Here is a 22,771-nt window from a genome sequence, read left to right as displayed (position 1 = left end):
TAAATTAGGAAGTACCGTACATGATCAGTCTACTGCATCCAAGTCTGGCCCCATTGTTCACTTGTCACTGGCCAACATGGCTTGTCATATTAACTTTCTTCTCATTCTCACCGGACTCACAGGTATTTGACAACCTTCATTTAATTTTCACATCTTATGCTTCTAAGAGTCAGTTTGTGAACGCAAAAGTGATCTAATATGTAACACAACAGCTAGAGCAATATGAACATCTACAATAAAAAGGTTATGTAAAGGAGAAACTGTTTTCTGTAAATAGATTATATGCTTTAAAATACTGCATTTCTTCTCATTGCAGGAATTTACAGCATCACTACAGTCAGTAAAGTTACAGTGAAAAAAGGAGATTCAATCACTGTCCCGTGTCTCTATGATTCAAAATACATAAACAATGTAAAATATTTGTGTAAAGGATATTCTTGGTCGTCCTGCTCATATGCAGTAAGAACAGACCAACCACATAGTTCAAGAAAGTTTTCAATCTCTGATGACAAAATAAAAAGAATCTTCACTGTGACTATAAAAGACGCCAGAGACAAAGACACTGGTTATTACTGGTGTGCTGTGGAGATTAATGATGGGTCTGACATCAGAGAGTATTTTCATCTGTCAGTCAACAGAGGTAATATCTCATAAAACACCTATAAGCACATTTCCTTTGTGACATTTTTAAACAATTTTAAAGAAAATTATTTTGCAAGTGTCACATTTTTGCTATCGACTGAATTTCACCAGAGCTCACCTGTTTCTAGTTTGTAATTAGTTTGTTTTCTACTAAGGTACTCCCAGCCTTTACGTGGCTCATCAACAGAATACAGGATTTAATGGAGGACGGATAACCATTAGTTGTCACTATAGTAACTCCGGAGATGTGAAGTGGTGCAGGCTGGGCACATCCTGCGTGATAGTGTCATCAGGAAACTTGGCTAGAACAACAGTGACCATTGATTCTCGGGCTCACAGTGTTTTTACTGTGACTATGAGTAACCTTAGGACAGAGAGCAGCGGCTGGTATTTGTGCGTGAAGGGAGACTTACAGATGCCAGTTCATCTAACTGTTACTGAGAAACCTTCCACTAGTAAGTACAACGATATAAAAGTAGTGTGCAATAAGTGTATTTCTCACATTTGTAGTGATCTCTTATTTGTTATGTTTTTTATAGCTACACATACAACAACATGTTTAACCACCTTGTCAGACACCCCTGATCCTGTAAACTTCACATCTGGCATTGTAAACAAAGCCCTAACCACGGCACAGTTTCAACACCACATGTCAGTAACTTTTGTAATAGCATATCATATTAAGAACAAATGTGACCCCTTCAAATAAATTCCTATTATTAATATTATTATTATTTGGATGTTTTTACTGTAATTTTGCTCTGCTATTGTTAAACCTTCAAGCCCCCAAGGAGGCTCAAAAAACATTATGTTATCTTTTATATATGATTGACTAGTAATTTCATCTAAAAGTCTGATCTAAGAGTTTTAGGTGAGTTGTGAAATATATATATATATATATATATATATATATATATATATATATATATATATATATATATATATATATATATATATATATATATATTAGAAATGCATAGGCTGTAATTAACATGATACTGTAGTAATGTTTGAAGAGCACATCGCTGCATCTTAATTCACATGCTTTTATGTGTTCATTTATGCTGCAGTGTTTCAGTTGATCTGAGTAGTTTTATCATTCCTCTGAGCTTGCTGATTGTCAGCGTAACTGTGGCCATATTCATCTGGTTCATGATGAAAAAGCACAGTAAGTCTGAGCTGAACATTGTCGAAGCTGAAGCACTGTCAGTTCTGTGCACTGAGAGTAATAAGGTGTTTTTACTGTCTCACATTTAGAGAAGACCAAAGCAGCAGCAGCAGCACCATCCATGCCAGAGGTAGGAGACGCTTATTTATTTAATCTCCTAATTGCTATCAAAGAAAGCAAATATAATTGTTTTGAGCCCCATAATTATACACTGTTATATTGAAACTGCAACAAAGCAACTCGAAATTCTTTAAAAATTTAATGTTTTCACTTCCCTCTTTTTGTTCATGTTTTACTTTCCTCACCCAGAGGTCATACGGTGAGAGTGATGAGGATGTAATTTATAGTTCCGTGGTTATCACCACGCATCCAAATTCACAAAGGGTAAATATTAAGATTGCACTAATTGCCACACTCTGATCAGTATCCTGCTGTCCAAGACTTTCTCACCATTGACCAATTTTATGTTCTATTTTGACTACTTTTTTTCCCAACAGATTATAACAAATGAAGACACTGTCGTATATAGCACACTGGCTTAGCAGATAAATTGGAAGTGTGGATTGCTTGCCTCTTTACCTGTGTATCTGTTACTTGGAGACAATTTCTTTGCTGTTACTTGTTATACATTGAGTTATTTATTTGCTAAGTATTTATCAAAACATCGTGAATCTAGGGTGTCTACAATTTCAGAATTGGATAGAAACTATAGGTCAATGTTATTCACATCAAATGTATGCATGTTCGCTCATTATTTCATTCCTGTCAGTTCATTTGAAATATCTCCTGTTAAACCTTTTTTCATGACACCACAACAAATGACAGTGAAAGAGAGAAGTGTCTTTTTTTCCACAGCTGCTGTTCCGCCATATGCAGCAAGTATAACCGGGTAAAAAATAGACAGTTGTGAAACACGGCTGTGAACATTTGCACCTGCTGGGGAATTCCCTCCCTGGCTTAGGGGTTAAGATGCAGATTATGAGTAACAACATAATATATACAGTATATATATATATATATATATATGTATAACCAGGTTTTTGTTGCGTCTTTCTGCTGTCTGTAACATATATTATTCACTTGTAATAAATTAGATACCTGTATACTTAACACAACTTTTGTCTCTTAAATTAAGTTTTTGATAGTAGATTGGATATTTTTGTTGGACAACTAATGAAGACGTTTATTCATTAACTAAACAAATGTCTGCAAATTACTAATGGAAAGAATGATCATTTTCTGCAAGGGTGGGAAAACATTTCTATCAAGTAGTATATTCATTTGGTACACTTTTTATTAGATTTTTTTAAGACCTCCAGAATTTTTTACAATATTACATTTGGCTTAAGTTAATAATTACTACTTTTGCAGCATTATAGTATCTCACGTTTTGAAACTGTTAGAAATATGATGATTCTGCAATGTGGTTATTATAGAAATTATATTAAGCGGTTGATCTAGGGTTTTGGCTTCCTCATTCATTTTCCTCTATGGGGCCAAAAACATAATGTAGTATTTATGGCAGAGCTACTTTATTGAATCGCATTAGTTTGTACAGGTGTCCTAATAAAGTGGCCAGTGAGTGTACAGTATATTTCCAGTGCTGCACAAACTCAGTGGATGTGATCAAATTGTGTTATGCTGCCATCTTGAGTTTTTTCACAAATCACTGCAGGGTAATCTTTCTCTTTTTTAAACTAACCTATTTTTTGCTGCGAACATGGAAACCTGGCACTAAAACCTAACACTAAAAACTAGCACACTTTATAGGAAATTATTAGGACAGTTCAGTAACACTTTGCCATTTGTACGGTCATGTTTCTACCCTCTGTACAAAAACATAAAAAAATAAATAAATAATAAAAGTTGAGTCATGGCAACTGGACTTCCTCCTTATTAAATATTATACATTTTAACAAGAAGGAAGTTCAGTTGCCTTGACTCAACTTTCAGACGTCTTACATAAGAGGATACAGTTGCACATTAAGGAACATTGGTGGTAAAACTTTCTCATGTGTTGCACTTGTTCTTCTTGCTTTGTCTAACTCTGTTCATTCACCAACATGGCTCTTTATTTCGGCTATCTTTTCATCATCTTTGGACTAAAAGGTCAGTCAGTTTATTTTATTTTTTTAAATGTTTGAGCATGATGTATTTTTGCTCCTCATGTCAGATAGTGACATATGAGTGAAACTTAACATAGTGAGTTCACTTATATATACAACTTATAGTTGATCTTGTTGGGCTACATGTGTTTCTTGTCTGTCTTGTGAAGCACTTTGTAACATATGTTTAGAAAAGTGCTCTATAAATAAATTTATTATTATTATTATTATTATTATTATTATTATTATTATTATTATTATTATTATTATTATTATTATTATTATATAACCCTGTCTGATAACCTATCAGTGTTTAAGATCATTAATTGTAGAGACTACTATAATTGATTATGCTGAAAAATTTATGTGAATATCAATGACATGTATGTCATAGGACAGTAGAATATTGTGAATATATGCATTAAAATACAGAATTTGCTCATGTTGCAGGAATTTACAGCATCACTACAGTCAGTAAAGTGACAGTGAAAAAAGGAGATTCCATCACTATCCCATGTCTCTATGATTCAAAATACATAAACCATGTGAAATACCTGTGTAAAGGATATTATTGGTCATCCTGCTCATATGCAGTAAGAACAGACCAACCACATAGTTCAAGAAAGTTTTCAATCTCTGATGACAAAATGAAAAGAATCTTCACTGTGACTATAAAAGACGCCAGAGATGAAGACACTGTTTATTACTGGTGTGCCGTGGAGATTAATGGTGGGTCTGACATCGGAGAGTATTTTCATCTTTCAGTCAACAGAGGTATGATCCCATAAAGCAACTATGACCACATTTAATATCCTTTGTGAAATTTTAGCAAGTTGTGTTTTTGTTGTGGAGATTTCTACTATTTTCTAATGAATTTGTTTTCTACTCAGATACCCCCAGTCTCTACGTGGATCATCAGGAGAGTACAGGATTTAATGGCGACAATATAACCATATACTTCCACGACAGTAACTCTGAAAAAATTGAATGGTGCAAGCTGAGGCTGCAAGGCAAGTCCTGTGTGACAGGGTCATCAGGATCAATAGATAGTACACAAGTGATCATCCATGTGAAAGCCCACAGTGTTTCTACTGTGACTATGATCAATTTGACGATGGCGAGCAGTGGCTGGTATTTGTGCGTGAAAGGAAACTTACAAATGCCAGTGCATCTAACTGTAACTGAAAAACCTTCCACTAGTGAGTATTTCATAAAAAATTGTGAACTATACACTATAGTTACACTATAATACATATTATACATACATTGTTATTTTATTGGTTGATTATGAATTAAACATTTATGCCAAGCACAACCATTTGTAAATGTTTTGATGAAGCTCTTAAAGATATTAGGATTAATTGTGGTAATTTTATTCTACTAATCATTGGGCTTTCTTTCTTTTTAATTGTAGCCATCTTATCACCAACTACTGCCCACAGTGAAGAAAAAGCAATTAATACATTAAAGCACAGGTCAGTGCATAAAGTCCTTCATACATGCAGTCTTTAGAGACATTAAAAGACATTTTATTATAATTTAAACTAATACAGAAAATAAGACTCATTTGTAATAACTAACCAACCACATAGTTCAAGAAAGTTTTTAATCTCTGGTGACAAAATATAAGATCAACAGACGTTGCATTAAATTGAAGCATTGCTTAAACACAAAAAGACTTTTTTATCTTAATAAATATCTGTTGCTGCTGCAGTTCTACAGTTGACATAAAGATCCTCGTCATCCCTCTGGCTTTGTTGATCTTCATTGTAATGGTGACAGTGTTCACTTGGTATAAGCTGAAAAAGCATAGTAAGTCTGTGTGGCTGTGTTTGTACATTTTCCGCTTCCCAGTTTTATTTTTAGACATTACCACTGAACACTGACACTCTATAATACAAGTTTCCATTGTTTAGAGCAAAGCAAACTGGAATCATCACCTACACTGAAGGTAAGATAAGCAGATATATTCATATCTATGTCATGATACCCACAAAATAAATTGTAATTATTATAACTGATGCTTTATCTTTTCATTTAGTTCCAACAAATTGAATTCCACTAGTGTATATTAATGTTAGTTTTGTCAGCTAGTTTCTAGATCAAAACTTTTTTTAGTCAAATTTATTCTATTCTGTTATTTAAGCACTGCAAGGGGTACAATAAAGAAAACACTAGTCTTGACAGGGTCTAAACACTAGCCAGGATAAGTAAAGAGGATTTTATCCAAACCTCTGGATTAGATTTTACAGTCAGAGCCACCGTCATAGCTGTCTTATTTAAAATAAACTACACTAACACTGTGAAACTACAAACTGAGAGGATGTGTGCTACTTCAATACAGGTTGAGGATGAAGTAATATACTGTGATGTTAAACACAAAAGCCAAACTCCAGAGCAGGTAACCAATAACTGCAGTACAGCATTAAGAATACAGTCAACACTGTTAGAAATCAATTAAGTGTATTGTCAAATTTACGTTCTCTCATTTCACACACACACACAGGCTGGACAGGATGTGATATACTGTAATGTTGGGAATGCGAGAGAAACTCCAGGCCAGGTAATACTAACACAGTTCAATCTAAAATGTGTATTAAACCATACAAGCAAAGGATGCACAAGAACTTATTTGTATTTGACTAATTTCAAAACAGATTAAAATTCATCAGAAGCAGAACGTGTTCAATTCTGTTTTTTTTTTTTTTTTCTCTGTACTTCCTCATCCAGATATCATTTGATACAGATGTGGACGTGATGTATAGTTCTGTGGTTACCGTAAGACAACAAACTGTAAAAAGGGTAAATACTGCAATTAAAGGATTGAACTCAAATGCACATTATTTCTCACATTCTGTCTTTCAGTTGTTTCTAGTCATTTTGTTGGAGTTGTCAATGTGTTGCCCTTAATTACCCTTCCTGTTTCCTATCCTTCTCTAACAGGTTGACGCAAGAGATCAGGATGTTACATACAGCACGATGACTCGGCGCCAACAACACATTTAGTTTTAGAGTCAAATTTAAAACTTTGTCTGCTTTATCTGTCAGGGCGATGCTATATTGTTATATATATATAATATAACATATATACATATATCACACTATATTGTTAGAATTTGTTGTCCTTTGTAGTCCCTGTACACCTTTGAGCCGTTGCACATTTTTATCCATGCAGCGGTAGAAATGTTAACCCATCTATTCAACTTAACAAAAACCTATACTGGAACTACACATAAGTACATTCAAAATATGGTAATATGGTAATTATTTTAAAGAACTGTATTGATTGTTCATCATGTTATAATTCCATGTTTAAAATAAATGAACACTCTTCACACACCTACCTAGCTGCATAGATATTTATTGTCTAACTAACAATTTATGCAACTTCACTTTTTGTTCAGGAAGTGGTTTGAACTTTACAACATAATCAACAGTATTCAACAGAAAGTTAGAAAAGTTAGGAAGAAGATGATCATTGTACTTCATCCAAGCCTAGCACACTGCTTCACTTATAACTCACCAACATGGCTTTTCCTCTTTACCTTCTCCTCATCCTCACCGGACTCACAGGTATATGACAACATTCATTTAATTTTCATATCTTATGCTTCTAAGGGTCAGTTTGTGAAGACAATGGTGATCTAATGTATAACACAACAGCTAAAACAATATGAACATCTACAATAGAAAGGCTATATATATTTTTTGTAAATACATTATGCTTTAAAATACTGAATTTCTTCTTATTGCAGGAATTTACAGCATCATTACAGCCAGTAAAGTTACAGTAAAAGCAGGAGATTCAATCACTACCCCATGTCTCTATGATTCACAATACATAAACAATGTGAAATACTTGTGTAAAGGATATTATTGGTCGTCCTGCATATATGCAGTAAGAACAGACCAACCACACAGTTCCAGTAAGTTTTCAATCTCTGATGACAAAATGAAAAGATTAGTAACTGTGACCATAAAAGACGCCACAGATGAAGACACTGGTTATTACTGGTGTGCTGTGGAGATTAATGGTGGGTCCGACAACAGAGGGTTGTTTCACCTGTCAGTCAACAGAGGTAAGATCCCACAAAACACCTATAAGCACATTTAAAACCATTGGTGAAAGATGAAAATTTTGTTGTCAGGATTCCCACGATTTTCTTTTGAATTTGCTTTCTGTTAAGTTATTCTAAATCTCTGTGTACATAATCAGGAGATTACATGATTTCATGGAGACAATGTAAGCATAAATTATCACAACAACAGGTCTAGTTTATGCTATGAGACTTAAACAACCAATTAACTAATTTTAATATAAATCTGAGTTTGGCGGTTATTATTTTGATATTCCTCTGGTGATCAACGTGTTGTTTTGATTTGCAGACCATCCAATCACTCCTGAGCCTGCGCACACAACCAAAGATCCTTCCACAGTGCATCAGGACAGGTCTGATATTTTTTTATTAATATACATAACATTTACAAACTTGTCATTTTACATTCGAATGAAATAGTAGAAGAGTCTCTTTTGATGACAGAGAGATTATAGTATAAATAAAATAAAGAATAGACTTATAAAACAATAACATCCTTTTTAATTGTGCTTTGGGTGCTTTGAATTTCTGGCAGTGATTCCAGTTACCTAAAGAGTTTCACTATCCGTCTGACCATGTTGCTTTTTGTTGCGGTGGCCTTATTCATCTGGTTTATGTTCTTAAAGCACAGTAAGTCTAACTTCAATACATTTAAAATCAATCAATCTTCAATACATTTAAAAAGTGTCATTATTCCTAAATATGTTGTTTGAGACAGTACATTATTGTGCATTAATGTCACTGAACATTAACAGTAACAGGATTTAAATTTTTTCTTTTTATTGTTTCACTGTTTCATGTTTAGAACAATCCAAGGCAGAATCAACCACAATGACGGTACGATATGCAAATTTTTTTTTTTCAGTGTAGTTTTCACAGGTAGCGCTATTGTATCTCATTACAAAATAAGAATTATCATTACATTGGCGTAACATCAGGATAAGTTTGAAGATTTCACTGTTTTATGTCTTAAATGTACACTATACAGCTGAAAATGTGCGCTTAATAATATTATTACATACATGTTATAACACTTGCTTGTCCTTGAGGCTTTTTGTCCTTGAACTGAGCATGTCTGCCATCACAAAGCTAATTATATAAACCACCGATTACTTTGATTATAAATTGTGTGCCTTAAGTATTTACATGAAATGGCTTTGTACTCTAATAATAATACACTGTGAATAACATTTGCTTCGCTCCTTCAACATAGGGTGAAAACGACATGACACAAGGTATGTTGTGTGTGTATATATGGGCTATGTTGTTAAAGAAACAAAATAAAAGGTTAAAAAAAAGAAGAAAAAAACTTTTAGTGTTTTCTGCCAGCCCTTTAAATTAAATTAGTCATTTAGTCACTTTTTTCAATCATAGTTTTTTTATTTGTATTGCGTGCATTCTTTGCTCTTGCTTCATTACATTTTGTTTTATCTCCAACAGGTTAAGAAGATGAGGGTGTGATATCATTCACATTAAAGTTCTTTTTTATTCAGTTTTTTCTCCACTGTCATGCTTTGCTCTGCAAAACATTGCGAAGTAACACTGACCTGTTTGACCTGAAGGGACAACAACAAAATGTAAAATTATTATTAGTTTATAGCCCTATATGTTGAGTTTATAGACCACATTAAGTCAGCATACATTTGCAATAGGCATAACATACAGTATTTCTATTTGTATATGTTTATAAACACAATCCATACTAATCATGTGTTGTGAATGTTATTGCACATGTATTTTAGGCTACATGTTAAGAGAGTGGTGTTTAATCTGGCTGAATAAAGAACTAATTGCAGTGCCTGGAGGATACATCAGAACTTGATTTCACCTCCTATATAAAGTAGCAGACATTTAGATGTATTCATTTATCACAGCACTGTGGCTGTAGGTGGCATGATGATGTTGATATAACACAATCTGTTTGCAGCTATTGTTCAAGCCAGTGTTCCAACAATTTGGTGTTTATTGTTACCACCACACTGGATCAGTTCTTTTCTTTTTAAATCATGGATCTACTGACTTTGCATCTAAAATACATTTTTATATTATTTGCATAAGCAAAGGGAAGCTACACTGAATTTGGAACTGATAATTGTAGCTCAATCGACTTTTTAAATGATTTAATCTATTAAACCCAGATCTTTGTCGACAGCAAAATGAAAGCTATATTAACACATATGTGCTGGTAGTTAATATGAAACAGATGCACTGATTATTTTGTGCATTTGGTGCACACCACAGTTTTCCTGGATAATACAACCATGATGCAACCATACTGTAACACAAATGACTTTTGCTCAGGCACCACTGTGGCCGCCCCGGGTCCTGAGCTGCGCTGTGATAGGTCAGGACTCATTGCAGTGCAGTCTCCTTCAGCTCGCCCTCCAACCGGTGACGCCTGCTTCAGCCGTGCGGTGTGCGGAACATCTCTAATAAAGTAACTTTAGTGTACTGCAAACCAAATCTTCCACTGGTAAGAGACACTTTTATTCACTTTGGTGCTGTTAATTTACTCCATAAGCAACGGGAATCGGTATTCAGGCGTGCTTGACACACGCCGGTAGTCGACAGGCTAGCAAAGTTAGCTAAGCTAGCTTCTCTCAGTTTCCTGCGTCTGGCACATGTCATGCAAAAACAGAGCCCCTCTGCTCTATATCTTACGTTTTATATACAGCTAGGGTTGTGTGTTGCACAGTGTTACTCTATGAATATTTTCATAACTTCCACTGTTAATGTTATATGCTATATTTTAGTTAAGCTACCTGTGGCCTAGCTAGCAGTAGTTGGCTGTTCACGTTAAAGCCGGTGAACTGGCTAATTAACACGCCCAGCTAATTGACGCTGACATGTTCCTTACCACGCCCAGCTGTACCTGTCAGTTCAAAGGAGTAACTAGTATAAAATCCAGGCCTCAACTGGTCACACCGGTGTAGCAAAATGGCTTCTGGCTTCTGTCTCTGTCAAGTTGGTAACCTTGTCTATCCGGTGTCAGGCGCTTGCACTGTTGTGACAACCTGCAGCACTGAAAAGTCAGAGGTGTTGATAGGAAAGAGAAACCATTGCTCTCGTTGCCATTGTTAATATTTTAGTGTGTTGTGTAGCAAAGGCTGTATTTCCACAGTCGTGTCCAGTCTGCTACTAGTAGTGAGGTATTGGTTATAAATGTCAAATCCTCTGTGACTTTCCACTCAGCCCTTTGGCAACTGCTGCACTGCTGCAGATACTGTCATCTTCATGTCGACGAGCCCTGTTTTCTACTTGTATAAGAATCCTTCTCAAATTTAAAATCAAGATGTGTGTAGTCTCAACACAATGTTCATATTATTATAGATATTTCTCCAGATGCATATATAGTTTTGTGTCTTTGTATACTTTCACTTCCATCATACAATACAAATTGCCATTTGCCAGTTATTTATATGGACATAAATTTTACTATTGAGTTATGTTCATTTGACTTTACAATTCTGATAAATTAGTTATCTGCTTGTGTACAGCACCTTAGTTATCTGCTTGTGTACAGCACCTTGAATTGCCTTTGGGTGTGCTATAAAAATTTATTTAACAAACTTTCCTTCTCTCAACAGATACAATGGCCGTGCCTCCTTCATACGCTGACCTGGGCAAGTCTGCCAAAGACATCTTCAACAAAGGCTATGGTATGGTTTCATACAGTTTGACTAAGTAGTGCAGTTATGTTAGATTTTCCCAGTCTAGCTAAAATTGTTGGTAAATATTAAAATTGTATTCACCATTTTCTTTTTCTTTTTTTAGGATTTGGCTTGGTGAAGCTTGATGTCAAGACAAAGTCAGCCAGTGGAGTGGTAAGCTGCAAAAACTGCACATGGAAGCGGCATATGACAATGATATTGATGATACTTGCAGTATGAAAGTTCACCTTGACTCACGTTTCTGACTCTGCTTTGACAACACCTTTAGACCTACGAGTAGCAACCCAGCAACCAGAATAGTGAAACCAAACCACATGAAATTTCCCAGAAGTTGTATAGCATTTTTTTTTTACGGCAAATTAAATATAAGTTCTCACAAGTAGTGATGTACTCCAAAGAGTAATGCAAGTGCAAAGAGCTGAGTTAGATCTTTCTGATTCAAAATTAGATTCAAACACCATGTACTACAGTACAGTGTGGTCTCAGCTGAAACATAAACATTTACAATAATACAGTAATAATAATACACATATAAACATAAAAGTGATGAATTCATATTTAAGATTCTGTGGGATGAGCTGTGTACAAAGTGCCAAGAAGATGAATGTAGATAAGCATGAATGTACATATTATGTAAATGGAAAGTTATGGGGAAGCTAAAATCCAGAAAATAAAAATCATAGATAAAAATTTGTGATTGTAACAATCACAAAATGGAGGTATTGGCATACCTCTATGTAGTGCAAAACAGAATGTATTGTAACTGTGCTAGTATTTTAACTTCCTCATGTATAAAGAAAATTCAAACTGGAAACAGTATGGGGTGGAGAATTGGGTTGTTATGGCAGTTATTTCATCCAGAGTCACCTGCCTTTAACATTTTCTTGTGATCCCCTTTTCTCAAATTGTCTCTTGCAGGAATTCAAAACAGCTGGTTCCTCCAACATTGATACCAGCAAAGTTGCAGGCAGCCTGGAAACTAAATATAAGAGGTCAGAATATGGCCTGACCTTCACTGAGAAGTGGAACACTGACAACACCTTGGGAACAGAAATCACTATTGAAGATCAGGTTAGGAAAATATTCAGATTGTTCTGCAGCTGTTTTACGTCTACATGTTGAATATGACAAACAACTTTGACTTCTTTAAATATGAAATGGTTTCTGTTGCGGTTTCTCGTCACAGATTGCCAAAGGACTGAAGTTGACTTTTGACACAACCTTCTCACCAAACACTGGGTAAGATGATTAAACATGGTTGTGACAAATCTATAATTATAAAAACTTTAAACCCTCTACAAATGTTGCCTGCTCTGCCTGTTTCCTCTTTACATGAGTGATTTTTGCAATATGATCTGTACATGCTTCTGACAAGTGTAACTGCTGACCATGTGGTCCCAGTCCCAATATGGAACTTGTCTCCTGTAACATGCTGCTGTGATTGGCTGCCAGGGTTTGTGCATTTGTTTTATTATATGATGAATTGCAGTTTAGTGTCTCTGGGAGAACAAAAGCTTTACTTTCTTTGAGGAGTAAATCAACATGAGGGATGCTGCCAAAGGTATACACCGTTTTCATATTAAGTGTGGGAATATTGGTGAGGGTGGAGTTATGTGGCTACATTGAGACACTGTGTTCAAGGCTACAGTGTCACACTCAGACTATAAACACCTGCCACAAGGCAAAAGCTGGTTGAACTGAAATGAATTGGACTTATGAGTTCTAATCATGTGGTGAAATATTGAGAGAGTAAATACAAAAAAAGCAGATGCCTCATGAGTTTAAGACTAGAACAATAGACATCAAAATCAGCCATGCTAAAAATTTCCTATACAGCATTTGTTACTTAAATAGTTTGGGATCAAAGCAATGTAAAGACATGATGCATAATGTCTCACACTGACAATTGCATTCAGGTGATTATGCTGTCCATCCTGCAAATGCTTTTTAATAACTGATCAAACTTCATTGGGATTTAATTTTGAGGCTGATCAAAGTAGTGTTTGTCATTATCAGCAAGAAGAGCGGCAAAGTCAAGACTGCCTACAAGCGCGAGTATGTTAACTTGGGCTGTGATGTGGACTTTGACTTTGCTGGCCCCACCATTCATGGAGCAGCTGTCGTTGGCTATGAAGGGTGGCTGGCTGGTTACCAGATGACCTTTGACACCGCCAAATCCAAGATGGCCCAGAACAACTTTGCCATTGGTTACAAGACCGGAGACTTCCAGCTGCACACCAATGTGTAAGTAGAAAAATATTTCGCACAAATGGGATTTCTAATCGTCTATTTGCACCGTTTCTTTACTTAATCTTCACTAACAGGTTAAAACCTTCAGTTATTTAATGACAAGGTAAAATTAAACTGAGATTTAGTAGTAGCTATGTAAACGTATTCCAGGCTTCAAATGCAACACATTGGATAACGAACTATAGGTTAGTCTTTAACAACACAGTAATAGGCTTTTTTATTACAATGTCTAAAGAATTAAAACAAAAGATCCTTAAAGAAAACAACTCCGTAACTATCTGTTAGTTGCTTTTGTTACACAAAAACTTACCAATCAAAAAACCTTTAACAGCCTGAAGAGAAAATGTCATAGAACCTCTTATGAGTAACCCAGCAGGTAGCTTATCACAAATTTTATCTGCTGCAGTTTTACAGTGAGAAAAGGTTGTAAAACAAAATCTGTTTACAAATGAAACTGAAATGGGATGGACACATTGAGTGATGAGTAGTATACTCAAAGGAGATAAGTTTCTGAGATATCCAGTGCAAATAACACTGCTTTAGTTGAAATTCCCAATTGAGTTTCCCTTAGCATAAGATCTCTTTTGTGCATATTGTTTTTAAAGCAATGATGGATCAGAGTTTGGCGGCTCCATCTACCAGAAGGTGAGCGACAAACTGGAGACAGCAGTCAACCTGGCCTGGACTGCTGGCAGCAACAGCACACGTTTTGGCATTGCAGCCAAATACCAGCTGGATAAGGACGCTTCCATCAGTGTAAGTTGTGCAGCAGACATTATCGGAGTGAGATTGTTGAGCTAGAAGCAAAAACTGTCAATTAATTGGCATGTGTCATGTTTTTCTTCCTCCCCACAGGCTAAAGTGAACAACAGTAGCCTTGTTGGTATTGGGTACACCCAGACTCTTAGACCAGGTAAGTTGGTGTATTCAGGTTTGTGAGTAGATGGAGGATTTTTAAATTAATGAGCTCTTAATTGCTTCATTCTCTGAAGTCTAACTGAGAGAAGTAACTTGGTGTTTGCATATATAATGGCTAAGGGTGCATTCTCTTGCCCATGCAGGTGTGAAACTCACCCTGTCTGGCCTGGTCGATGGAAAGAACATCAACGCAGGAGGCCACAAGCTGGGTCTGGGTTTGGAATTAGAAGCTTAAGATTTCTTCATTCTGCAAGGGACTAGGGAATATCAGAAGAATCTGGCCTTAAATGTATATCCACCTCAAACCAGCAAGGGGATATCTTGGAGAGATTGGTTCAAAGGCTACGACAACAAACTCTTGAGTACCACTTCAAGTTGGTGCTTCTGTCACTGGTATATTTTACCTTTGTTGCTTTTTATTCTGGTGTCGTATTATTTATGAATCATGTCATTGTTCCTGTCCAGCACTGCCATAATTATGAAAATCAATACAATCCCTTTGCCTGTTAAGTCTGTGTGGCTTTATTGTGGTTATCCCAGACACATTCTTGTGAGAACATCGGTTTTACACTTTTGAGTGGTGAGAGTTGCCATAATTTCATTCAGATTTTACAATCATGACCATCTGATATTCCTTTGTCATCCAAACAGTTTTCATTTGCAAATGATTATTTGCTTATTAAGTACACTAGGCTTTTCTCGCTATTATTTAAGTACTGCTTCGCCCTTCCTATTAATGCACACAGTGGAAAAACTAAAACTCTATAATGGTGTTTTGTTTGTCAGCCGTCAGGATTGTTTATTTTAAAGCTGCATGTGAGCTTCACTTAAACTGGGCAGTTTTTGGGTTGCGGAAAGTTGGGTCTGTAAGTTTGAGAGAAACCTCTACACTCAGCCAACAATGCAGATATAGTTTTTGTTCATTGTGTATTAAAATAAAAACCCATCATGTTCACATGCCAAACTACCGTTGTTCAGAACAGGTGTAACTTGGAAGTTGCACACGTGCGCTCTCGGAACGTGCTTTCCTGTATTGGCCAGAGACGGAGCACACGGGAAATATTTTAGGTCCTTATGTGTATGTATACATTTTCAATAAAGTCTTTGAACTCCATGGATGCATTTTCAGTGTCGCTAGCTTATGTTTAAAAGCCTGGAATGGCAGCTTCACATGCTACACTAAAGAATTTAATAGGAAAACTCCATTGAAACTCCCATTATCAGGAACTGTATGGCTGAAGTTGGGCCTGATGCACCACACAAAGCTTTAATAAAGCTGTACATACATGTAAAGCTGATAAGAGGCTCTTTCAAAAGCAACACTGTCATTAGAAGTCAGAATTTTTTAGTGACCTGCAGAAGAGTCTACGAATATTAGGTAGTGAAACAAAAGGAAATGACCCTAATACAGTAATTCACAGCACCCGTTTCCCAAAATATGAAAAACAAACTGGTTAAAGAAGTTGTTCGGATACATACTGTGTAGAGTTGAGGTTACTTAAAGAAAAACAAAGCTGCAGTAACTCTTTTTTTTTTTTTTTTTCTCACAAACTGGAATCAAATATTTAACAGGTGCAGAGTGCAGTGAACTAATCAACGTGAGTTGTCATAAGAAAAGTTGGAGTCATTGGATAATTTTATATTGCATTTATTTGTCAGCACATACCAAAGCAGAGAGAGTTCAAATGTCAGCATTACATCATTTACATTCAGAATTACTTTGTTTGTGTGGTGAATCAAAAGATTTTAACACTTTTCCACTTTAATCACAAGTCGCTTGCAGGCTCAGAGGCAAAGCTGTTGCAAACAGAAGAGTCATGCTCTCTCCTGTGGAGGTTACAGCATCAAGCTTTTGTTTTTGTTTTTTGTTTTTGTTTTGTTTTCTTTGCTTTTCTCAGCTTGTGCCTTGAATTTGCATCTGCAATAATGAAGCTCTTCCCTCAGCTTCACTGTCACTGATAGTTGCATATCAACTACTATTTTAAACTAGGGTTACCCTTGTTCCCTCTCTTATTTGTCAGACTTACTGCTCTCTTCCTTCAAAGGTTTTTCCTGAGGATCACTTATTGCCTTTGAATCCTCGGCCACCTCTGGTTTGTGTGCCTGACTCTTCTCTAGTGGCCCCTGAGGGAACTGTTTGACGTCTGCACTGTCCGTCGTCTTCTCCTTTGGCAGCACAGCTCTGGATGTTTCAGTTTTCTCCACACCGTTTGGCACTTGGTCCTTCACCTCAGGGAGGGTTTTTTCATTTGGTTCAGGCGACGGTTTCTTATCTTGGCTTGTATTGCTATCATGTCCAGCATCGAGAATGGTTATTGCTGCTTTGTCTGCGTCTTTAACAGCTGCAGATTGACTTTTTTCTTCAGTTTCCGTGTGGCTGTGTTCGTTATCCTCACTCTTGGCTGATTTACTTGCTGTTGATGTTTTTGTATCTACAGATAAAGCGCTCTTTTTCTCTTCTTTGACATCTGTGTGTATCTCAGCTGTTTCTAAAGCCACCGTATGCCCCTCATCTTGACCCTGCACAGCACTGCTGAGCTCCTGAGCTTCGGATATTTGGTGGGTCTCATGAACAGGCTCCTCTTTATCAGCATCTCCTTCTTGATCGCTCGCAGATATTTCGGGATGTTCGTCTTCCACGGGGACTTGTGGTGTTAAATTGTCTGGTTTTGAAGCCAGATCTTTCTGAACTGTGACCTTTGTCACCACAGATTCTTTTTCAGCAGCTTTTTGATGTTTCTCATTTTCTTCCTCATCACTTAGTAAAACTTTGCTTTGTGTATTTTTATCTCTGCCACTCTCCCCTTTGTCAGCTGCATCAGATGTTTCAGACTCCTCTTTACTTTTTTGCCCTTCATCACCGTCATCTACCTCTCCAGGAACTCTTTCATCCCTGTCAGCAGCTTCATCTACTGCACTTCTCGCTGCCTCTACTTGATTCTGCTGACTATCAGACATCTGCTCACCTTCTTCCTCTCGACTGTCTTTATCATCGCTCTCCTCCTCACTGCCCCCTCTATCGCTTTTGGCACGCTCCTGCTCATCCTTTCCCGCTTCTGTCTCCTCTGATCCTGTCTCCTCAAATTCGGACATCTCGATTTCCCTGGTGGTCTCTGTTATAATCTCCTCTACAAACTTGTACTGAGGCTCTACTCTTCTGTGTGGTCCGCCTGGGCGGCTGAGGCACGGGAGGGTGTAAATGGGGGACTGGTGGTAGATGTAAGGCAAGGAGATGTGGCTGTCGGACACTGTGGATAGCCGAGCCTCCTCGCCACAGAGAAGCTTCCTGCAAGACAGAAGAGACAGATTTCACTAGGGATGTGCAAGAACTCCTGGTTAAGAGTATTTAAATACTTTTAGATAGTAAATGCATACAGATAGTAATGTGTGAACCTTTTCTGGGTGTAGTAAATCCTACCTGTAAGACAGAATTTCCACATCCAAAGCCATCTTCACATTTAACAGGTCCTGGTACTCCCGCAGGTAACCAGACATGTCAAACTTGCAGTTGATGAGCTCGTTTTCCAGTTCTTTGATTGTGTTCTAGAGCAGAGAGAGGAGAGAACATTTGTTATAAGGCGCATGTGATCACCTAACACGACTTTTATCATGAGAGAAAAAACCTGCCTGATAGTGGAGAACTTCTTCCCTGTGGCGATCCTCGACGTCGTGAAGTTGCTTCTCCAGCGCCTCCCTGGTGCCCTTAGCGCAGTCCAGTTCAGTGTTTTTGGCCTGCAGGCGCCTCCTGCACTCTTGAATCTCCTGCTGGGTCGCCTTTAACGCCTCCCTCTTGGTTTCAGCAGCCTCCGTTAATTTTGCAAACTGGGACCGGAAAGTTTCTCCAACCTGCTGGACGGGGGTGGCTGCGTGACCTTCCAGCTGTGCCCTGATGTCGCGGAGTGCCGCAGTGATGCCGGGGCTGCCAAATTCATGCGCCTTGACGGCCACCTGCGCATTTTGGATTTGGTCAAACATCTGGGACACCTCGGCCTCATGGTTTCTCTTCAGGAATTGGATTTCGTCCACAAGAGCCTGCGCTTTCTTCTCCAGCTGCACTTTAGCCTGATAGGCATCGTTGATGTCCTTCTTGAAGCCCATTATGTTGCTCTCGACATCTGCTCTGCTTCGAGCCTCCTGTTCATATTGTTTCTTCAGGGTCGACAGGTCTTCCTCCAAATTCTGATGCTCCATTTCAATCTGACGCTTCTGGTGAGTGATGTCCTGAAGCAGCTGCCTCAGCTTCCTGAGCTCGGGTCCGTACTCCTCCTCAAAACAAGATGCGGGTTTCGCTTTCCCCTTGATCTCCTCGATTTCCCTCTCCAGCAGACCATTCTGGTACTCCAGCTGATGCACTTTCTCTATGAACCCTGCAAGACGATCGTTCAGGCCGTGCATCAGTTCCTTCTCGTTGAACTTTCCGGATAACATGGACACATTCATACCGCCATCTAATCCCGAACGTCTTGGTTTGTACTGCAGATGCTCATCTCGAGTGCTTCTGTCGTATCTGTGATCCATGCTGTGGCAGCTCGGGGTGTCGGTGTGGATCTCCGATGCAGACTCTCCATGCGGGCTTTTATAGCCGTCGCCATCTGCTCGGTGCGCACAACGGAGCTGTCCGCGGTGCTGAAAAGGTGAAGCATCAGCTGATGCCTTAACGAGAGCTTACTCTACAATTTGTCCGAGACGGCGGTGACGTGGATCAACTGACTGCAGGTCCCCAACGCCAGCAGTGCTGTGTGCGGCGCTATTAAATATGTCAGCGATCTTAAGTTGTTGTACTGGCCCTTTATTATCACACCAGGCCCTGCTGTGTTAGTGCTACAGCAGGAGGCGACTGTGACTTATCACTTGGGGACAGGGAGTGTTTATGATGGTGATGGATTGTAATAAAGTACACATACACTGCTGCCACACTACCACACATGTTTGTTTACTACTTTTTAACAGTGGTTATTTATTTAACTTAATTAAAATCAATAACACATTGTGCAAATATTCAGTTAAACTTCCTTCATTTACATTTTTTCTTTCAGCATCAACTCTTTCACAGCCAGGTAAATCATGAACATACTCACATGTTTATATATGACATGTGCTTAGAGCATGGACCATATCCACACACGTTTTATACTATCGTTTAATGGCAATAGTCAACCCATCGCCCACAGTGAGCATGCTCAGATCGATCCTCTGGTCCTTGTGCAGCTTCTTGTTGAGAGCATCCAGCCCCTGCGAGGTGACGTCATTGGGAGCAGGGTTTACAACCTTTCCGCTCCACAGCACCTACAAATGTGATAACACTCACAGTGTCAGTATCCTGGACTAAAGGCAAACTTGACCTGCTTGTTCTAGGTGTACTTACATTGTCAATCGCAATGATTCCCCCTTTTCTTATGAGCTGAAGGGACTTTTCATAGTATCTATCATAGTTGGATTTATCAGCATCAATGAACACAAAGTCAAATGTTCCAGCGCCCCCAGCTGCTATTAGGTCATCTGATGAAACAGAGATCAGAATTTAAAATCAAAAATGAATTAGTCCAATTTGAATCGGACGTTATTACTGTAGTGGATAAAAGTACTTGCCCAGTGTCTTCATGGCTATTTCATGTCGTATATCTATCTTATTTTCAACTCCAGCCTACGGAAAAGGTGAAATTGTAGGAATGAATCAATGGGCAGGGATTTTTCTTCTTTAAGTGTTTTCTAAAGAGAATGTTAAAGGAGCTTTTAAATAGGAATTGATTTTATTTCCTCTGCTGGGCTTTGCATCTTTATGTGACACTGTTTCCTGACCAGACACCTTTTTACTCTGCCTACAGCATTTTGTGAAGATACACTGACAGAAGACAGATGTAAAGTACAGTGTGCTGTTTGTTGCACAATTTTACTTTAATTGAAACACAAAAACGAAACTTGCAGAAAGCTAAATTTAAATGTTGCATGAGTGTCGGGATGTGGATTTGATGCACTGGTGAATTCATATAGATTTAAGAGAATTTAAGACAAGATAATTTAATATTTTACCTTCAGTAGACACAGTTTTTATACATGATTAAATTGATTTCAGGCTGTTTAAAAAGACATTTTCTTACCTCTTTAAAAAATGGCTTGGCAATGTTTACATAGGTGTCTTCTATTTCACAGGCTACCACACTTGCATTGTCTGGCATGGCCAGAGCCATGCTAAGTGCATTGTATCCTGTGTACATCCCTGCGGGTCAAATAAAGCAGTAATTGAATCTTTAAACATATTATATTTGTAAATAGTTTTTTCCTTTGTCACTTAAAACCACGAAAAATGTTCAAAACAAAAATTCTTAATATGGATCCAGTCAAATTCAGACAATAAAACTTTCAAATGATCTTATCTGCTAGGTGTAATCAGAAAGATGCAGTAGTATGTGCATTTCAACATTAAATATTCAGGAGAGGGTTAATTTCATGATTACACATTTATTTGCTTCTAGTATATTTTTAGTGTTTTTGTATTTTATGAATATTCCTTTAATCCATTTAACTTGTCACTTAATCTCACCAATTTCAATGGCTTTAGTTGCATTGATCAGTTTAATGAGATTTGCCATGAACTGGGCTTGTTCACTGGCAACCATCATCACACTCCACCGATCCTGAAGGGTTCTCTGAAATAAATGATAAACTTATTAAATAGCTTTTATTAAATGGCATGAGTAATTCAACAACATATTACAGAGCAAGTGTTCTTATTTGTCTGCATTTATTGTGCCTGTGTTGCGTGCTCTAAAGCTAGTCTGCCCTCTAGTGGTCCTGTTCCTGTAGTACTGTTCCTGCCATCATGTACTGTGCCATATACATCCAGTTGTATACATAGTAGAGATAATGTGACACACATATAGAAACTGTACTTAAACACAAACTATTCTAAGCATGTGCTGCAGCATCCACAGTGAGATACAAAGTTTGAAGCACAACTTCAAAGGTTCAATCTTCTTCAGTTTTTACCCCGAAGCTCCAGATGACCCACCAGCCTTCGTCCGACCTAAATAACCTGCTCGTAGCTTCAGCATGTAGATTAGTGTTGGAAGGTGTCTGTCCACACTAAGTTAAGTGTGATCAAAAGAGCAGCAAAGCACTGAAACAGCTGCAAACTAAACAGAGAAATGAACAAAATGAATGATAGGAGTGATTACGCTTCTTACCAGTCGGAGTTTGGTGAGGACTGGATGCTCCCTCAGTGAGTTGTTAACCACATACTGCAGCACAGGATCGTCTTTGCCCTCACTGTGGCTCTTTCCAATAAAGGCAGACTTTCCCACACCTGATCCACGGGAAACAGAACCACAGCCACGGTTACCAGCACTGTAAGAAATCCCTGTCACCTACCAGACTCCACAGCCTTGATCAGTCTTCTCATACCTGTTAGTACTAAGGCAAGTCCAACACAAAAAAGCATTTTAATGTCTGTTGCCATGATGGTCTGGACTCAGGACTTTGTTAAACACTGATCAACTTGGAATCCACAGATTCTCTCTGTTTCAGCCCTTTTTATGTAACAGTATCTACAGTGTTTGTTTGTTTTGCTTAACCTTTGAGAGGGAGGTTCATCTTATTGATTTTTCTATCATATTGGGACCTTTTATTATTTATTTCATTCAAATGTAAAAATGAATAACCATATTTTTCTATTTATAGTAAACAGAGAGCTCAGTTTTAATATATTGTTTCTTTTTCCAGTGAAACTCACAAAAAAGTTCCATGATTCCACAAATTGCATTTTATTTACTTTTATTTTACAGTCAGATGAGTTTATTTCTTATCATTAAACTAGTTTTTATTTCTCTATTCTATTGTGGGGAATAGAAAAGACACAGTTTTAAAGGCAGATCACACAGGACCTGTTACACCTCATGAACAGACCTAAATGTTGTTGGAGAG

At 37.6% G+C, this 22,771-nt stretch overlaps 5 protein-coding genes across 5 annotated transcripts; 3 read left to right on the top strand and 2 right to left on the bottom strand.

Annotated features, from left to right (window-relative positions):
* The first annotated feature begins 43 nt into the window (after window positions 1-43).
* LOC113158398 lies at window positions 44-7,258 on the top strand. Its single transcript, XM_026354295.1, has 17 exons — window positions 44-122; window positions 317-640; window positions 798-1,097; window positions 1,182-1,293; window positions 1,713-1,810; window positions 1,900-1,940; window positions 2,120-2,218; window positions 2,308-2,338; window positions 4,348-4,689; window positions 4,806-5,114; window positions 5,330-5,390; window positions 5,630-5,727; window positions 5,832-5,866; window positions 6,260-6,316; window positions 6,422-6,478; window positions 6,646-6,717; window positions 6,859-7,258. Exons 1-17 carry the CDS (start codon window positions 77-79, stop codon window positions 6,919-6,921), a joined length of 2,145 nt encoding a protein of 714 aa, XP_026210080.1. The 5' UTR covers window positions 44-76; the 3' UTR covers window positions 6,922-7,258.
* Window positions 7,259-7,296: 38 nt separating this feature from the next.
* On the top strand, window positions 7,297-9,810 carry LOC113159855 (CMRF35-like molecule 3). Its single transcript, XM_026356808.1, has 7 exons — window positions 7,297-7,488; window positions 7,671-7,994; window positions 8,302-8,365; window positions 8,548-8,642; window positions 8,818-8,849; window positions 9,226-9,247; window positions 9,453-9,810. Exons 1-7 carry the CDS (start codon window positions 7,443-7,445, stop codon window positions 9,455-9,457), a joined length of 588 nt encoding a protein of 195 aa, XP_026212593.1. The 5' UTR covers window positions 7,297-7,442; the 3' UTR covers window positions 9,458-9,810.
* A 535-nt stretch (window positions 9,811-10,345) lies between these two features.
* Window positions 10,346-15,965, top strand: vdac2 (voltage-dependent anion channel 2). Its single transcript, XM_026356807.1, has 9 exons — window positions 10,346-10,485; window positions 11,600-11,671; window positions 11,787-11,836; window positions 12,602-12,754; window positions 12,870-12,922; window positions 13,700-13,927; window positions 14,539-14,689; window positions 14,789-14,846; window positions 14,995-15,965. The coding sequence occupies exons 2-9, from the start codon at window positions 11,605-11,607 to the stop codon at window positions 15,084-15,086; spliced, it is 852 nt and encodes a 283-aa protein (XP_026212592.1). The 5' UTR covers window positions 10,346-10,485; window positions 11,600-11,604; the 3' UTR covers window positions 15,087-15,965.
* Window positions 15,966-16,501: 536 nt separating this feature from the next.
* LOC113159888 (neurofilament medium polypeptide) lies at window positions 16,502-19,557 on the bottom strand. Its single transcript, XM_026356871.1, has 3 exons — window positions 18,479-19,557; window positions 18,270-18,394; window positions 16,502-18,137 (listed from the first exon to the last, which is right to left on the bottom strand). Exons 1-3 carry the CDS (start codon window positions 19,367-19,369, stop codon window positions 16,862-16,864), a joined length of 2,292 nt encoding a protein of 763 aa, XP_026212656.1. The 5' UTR covers window positions 19,370-19,557; the 3' UTR covers window positions 16,502-16,861.
* A 275-nt stretch (window positions 19,558-19,832) lies between these two features.
* On the bottom strand, window positions 19,833-22,356 carry comtd1 (catechol-O-methyltransferase domain containing 1). Its single transcript, XM_026356872.1, has 7 exons — window positions 22,253-22,356; window positions 22,036-22,154; window positions 21,393-21,498; window positions 20,950-21,068; window positions 20,441-20,495; window positions 20,217-20,350; window positions 19,833-20,137 (listed from the first exon to the last, which is right to left on the bottom strand). The coding sequence occupies exons 1-7, from the start codon at window positions 22,305-22,307 to the stop codon at window positions 19,985-19,987; spliced, it is 741 nt and encodes a 246-aa protein (XP_026212657.1). The 5' UTR covers window positions 22,308-22,356; the 3' UTR covers window positions 19,833-19,984.
* Between the last annotated feature and the right edge of the window lie 415 nt (window positions 22,357-22,771).

This window comes from Anabas testudineus, chromosome 15 (assembly GCF_900324465.2).
Source record: "Anabas testudineus chromosome 15, fAnaTes1.2, whole genome shotgun sequence".
Classification (NCBI taxonomy): domain Eukaryota; kingdom Metazoa; phylum Chordata; class Actinopteri; order Anabantiformes; family Anabantidae; genus Anabas; species Anabas testudineus.
This window is presented reverse-complemented; position numbering and strand designations above follow the sequence as displayed.

What these genes read in the sequence shown, in the direction of transcription:
- LOC113158398 (XM_026354295.1), top strand. Translation starts at nt 77, where the DNA reads ATGGCTTGTCATATTAACTTTCTTCTCATTCTCACCGGACTCACAG. An exon ending in CAGCACCATCCATGCCAGAG is followed by an intron (nt 1,941 to 2,119) that starts GTAGGAGACGCT and finishes TTCCTCACCCAG; the next exon opens with AGGTCATACGGTGAGAGTGA. An exon ending in GACAACAAACTGTAAAAAGG is followed by an intron (nt 6,718 to 6,858) that starts GTAAATACTGCA and finishes CTTCTCTAACAG; the next exon opens with GTTGACGCAAGAGATCAGGA.
- LOC113159855 (XM_026356808.1), top strand. Translation starts at nt 7,443, where the DNA reads ATGGCTTTTCCTCTTTACCTTCTCCTCATCCTCACCGGACTCACAG. An exon ending in TCACCTGTCAGTCAACAGAG is followed by an intron (nt 7,995 to 8,301) that starts GTAAGATCCCAC and finishes TTTGATTTGCAG; the next exon opens with ACCATCCAATCACTCCTGAG. An exon ending in GTTTATGTTCTTAAAGCACA is followed by an intron (nt 8,643 to 8,817) that starts GTAAGTCTAACT and finishes TTTCATGTTTAG; the next exon opens with AACAATCCAAGGCAGAATCA.
- vdac2 (XM_026356807.1), top strand. Translation starts at nt 11,605, where the DNA reads ATGGCCGTGCCTCCTTCATACGCTGACCTGGGCAAGTCTGCCAAAGAC. An exon ending in CAAAGTCAGCCAGTGGAGTG is followed by an intron (nt 11,837 to 12,601) that starts GTAAGCTGCAAA and finishes TGTCTCTTGCAG; the next exon opens with GAATTCAAAACAGCTGGTTC. An exon ending in CACCCAGACTCTTAGACCAG is followed by an intron (nt 14,847 to 14,994) that starts GTAAGTTGGTGT and finishes TTGCCCATGCAG; the next exon opens with GTGTGAAACTCACCCTGTCT.
- LOC113159888 (XM_026356871.1), bottom strand. Translation starts at nt 19,369, where the DNA reads ATGGATCACAGATACGACAGAAGCACTCGAGATGAGCATCTGCAGTAC. An exon ending in AAGAAGTTCTCCACTATCAG is followed by an intron (nt 18,395 to 18,478) that starts GCAGGTTTTTTC and finishes TCTCTGCTCTAG; the next exon opens with AACACAATCAAAGAACTGGA. An exon ending in GTGGAAATTCTGTCTTACAG is followed by an intron (nt 18,138 to 18,269) that starts GTAGGATTTACT and finishes TCTGTCTTGCAG; the next exon opens with GAAGCTTCTCTGTGGCGAGG.
- comtd1 (XM_026356872.1), bottom strand. Translation starts at nt 22,307, where the DNA reads ATGGCAACAGACATTAAAATGCTTTTTTGTGTTGGACTTGCCTTAGTA. An exon ending in ACTTGCCTTAGTACTAACAG is followed by an intron (nt 22,155 to 22,252) that starts GTATGAGAAGAC and finishes CCCGTGGATCAG; the next exon opens with GTGTGGGAAAGTCTGCCTTT. An exon ending in AACTAAAGCCATTGAAATTG is followed by an intron (nt 21,069 to 21,392) that starts GTGAGATTAAGT and finishes TTTGACCCGCAG; the next exon opens with GGATGTACACAGGATACAAT.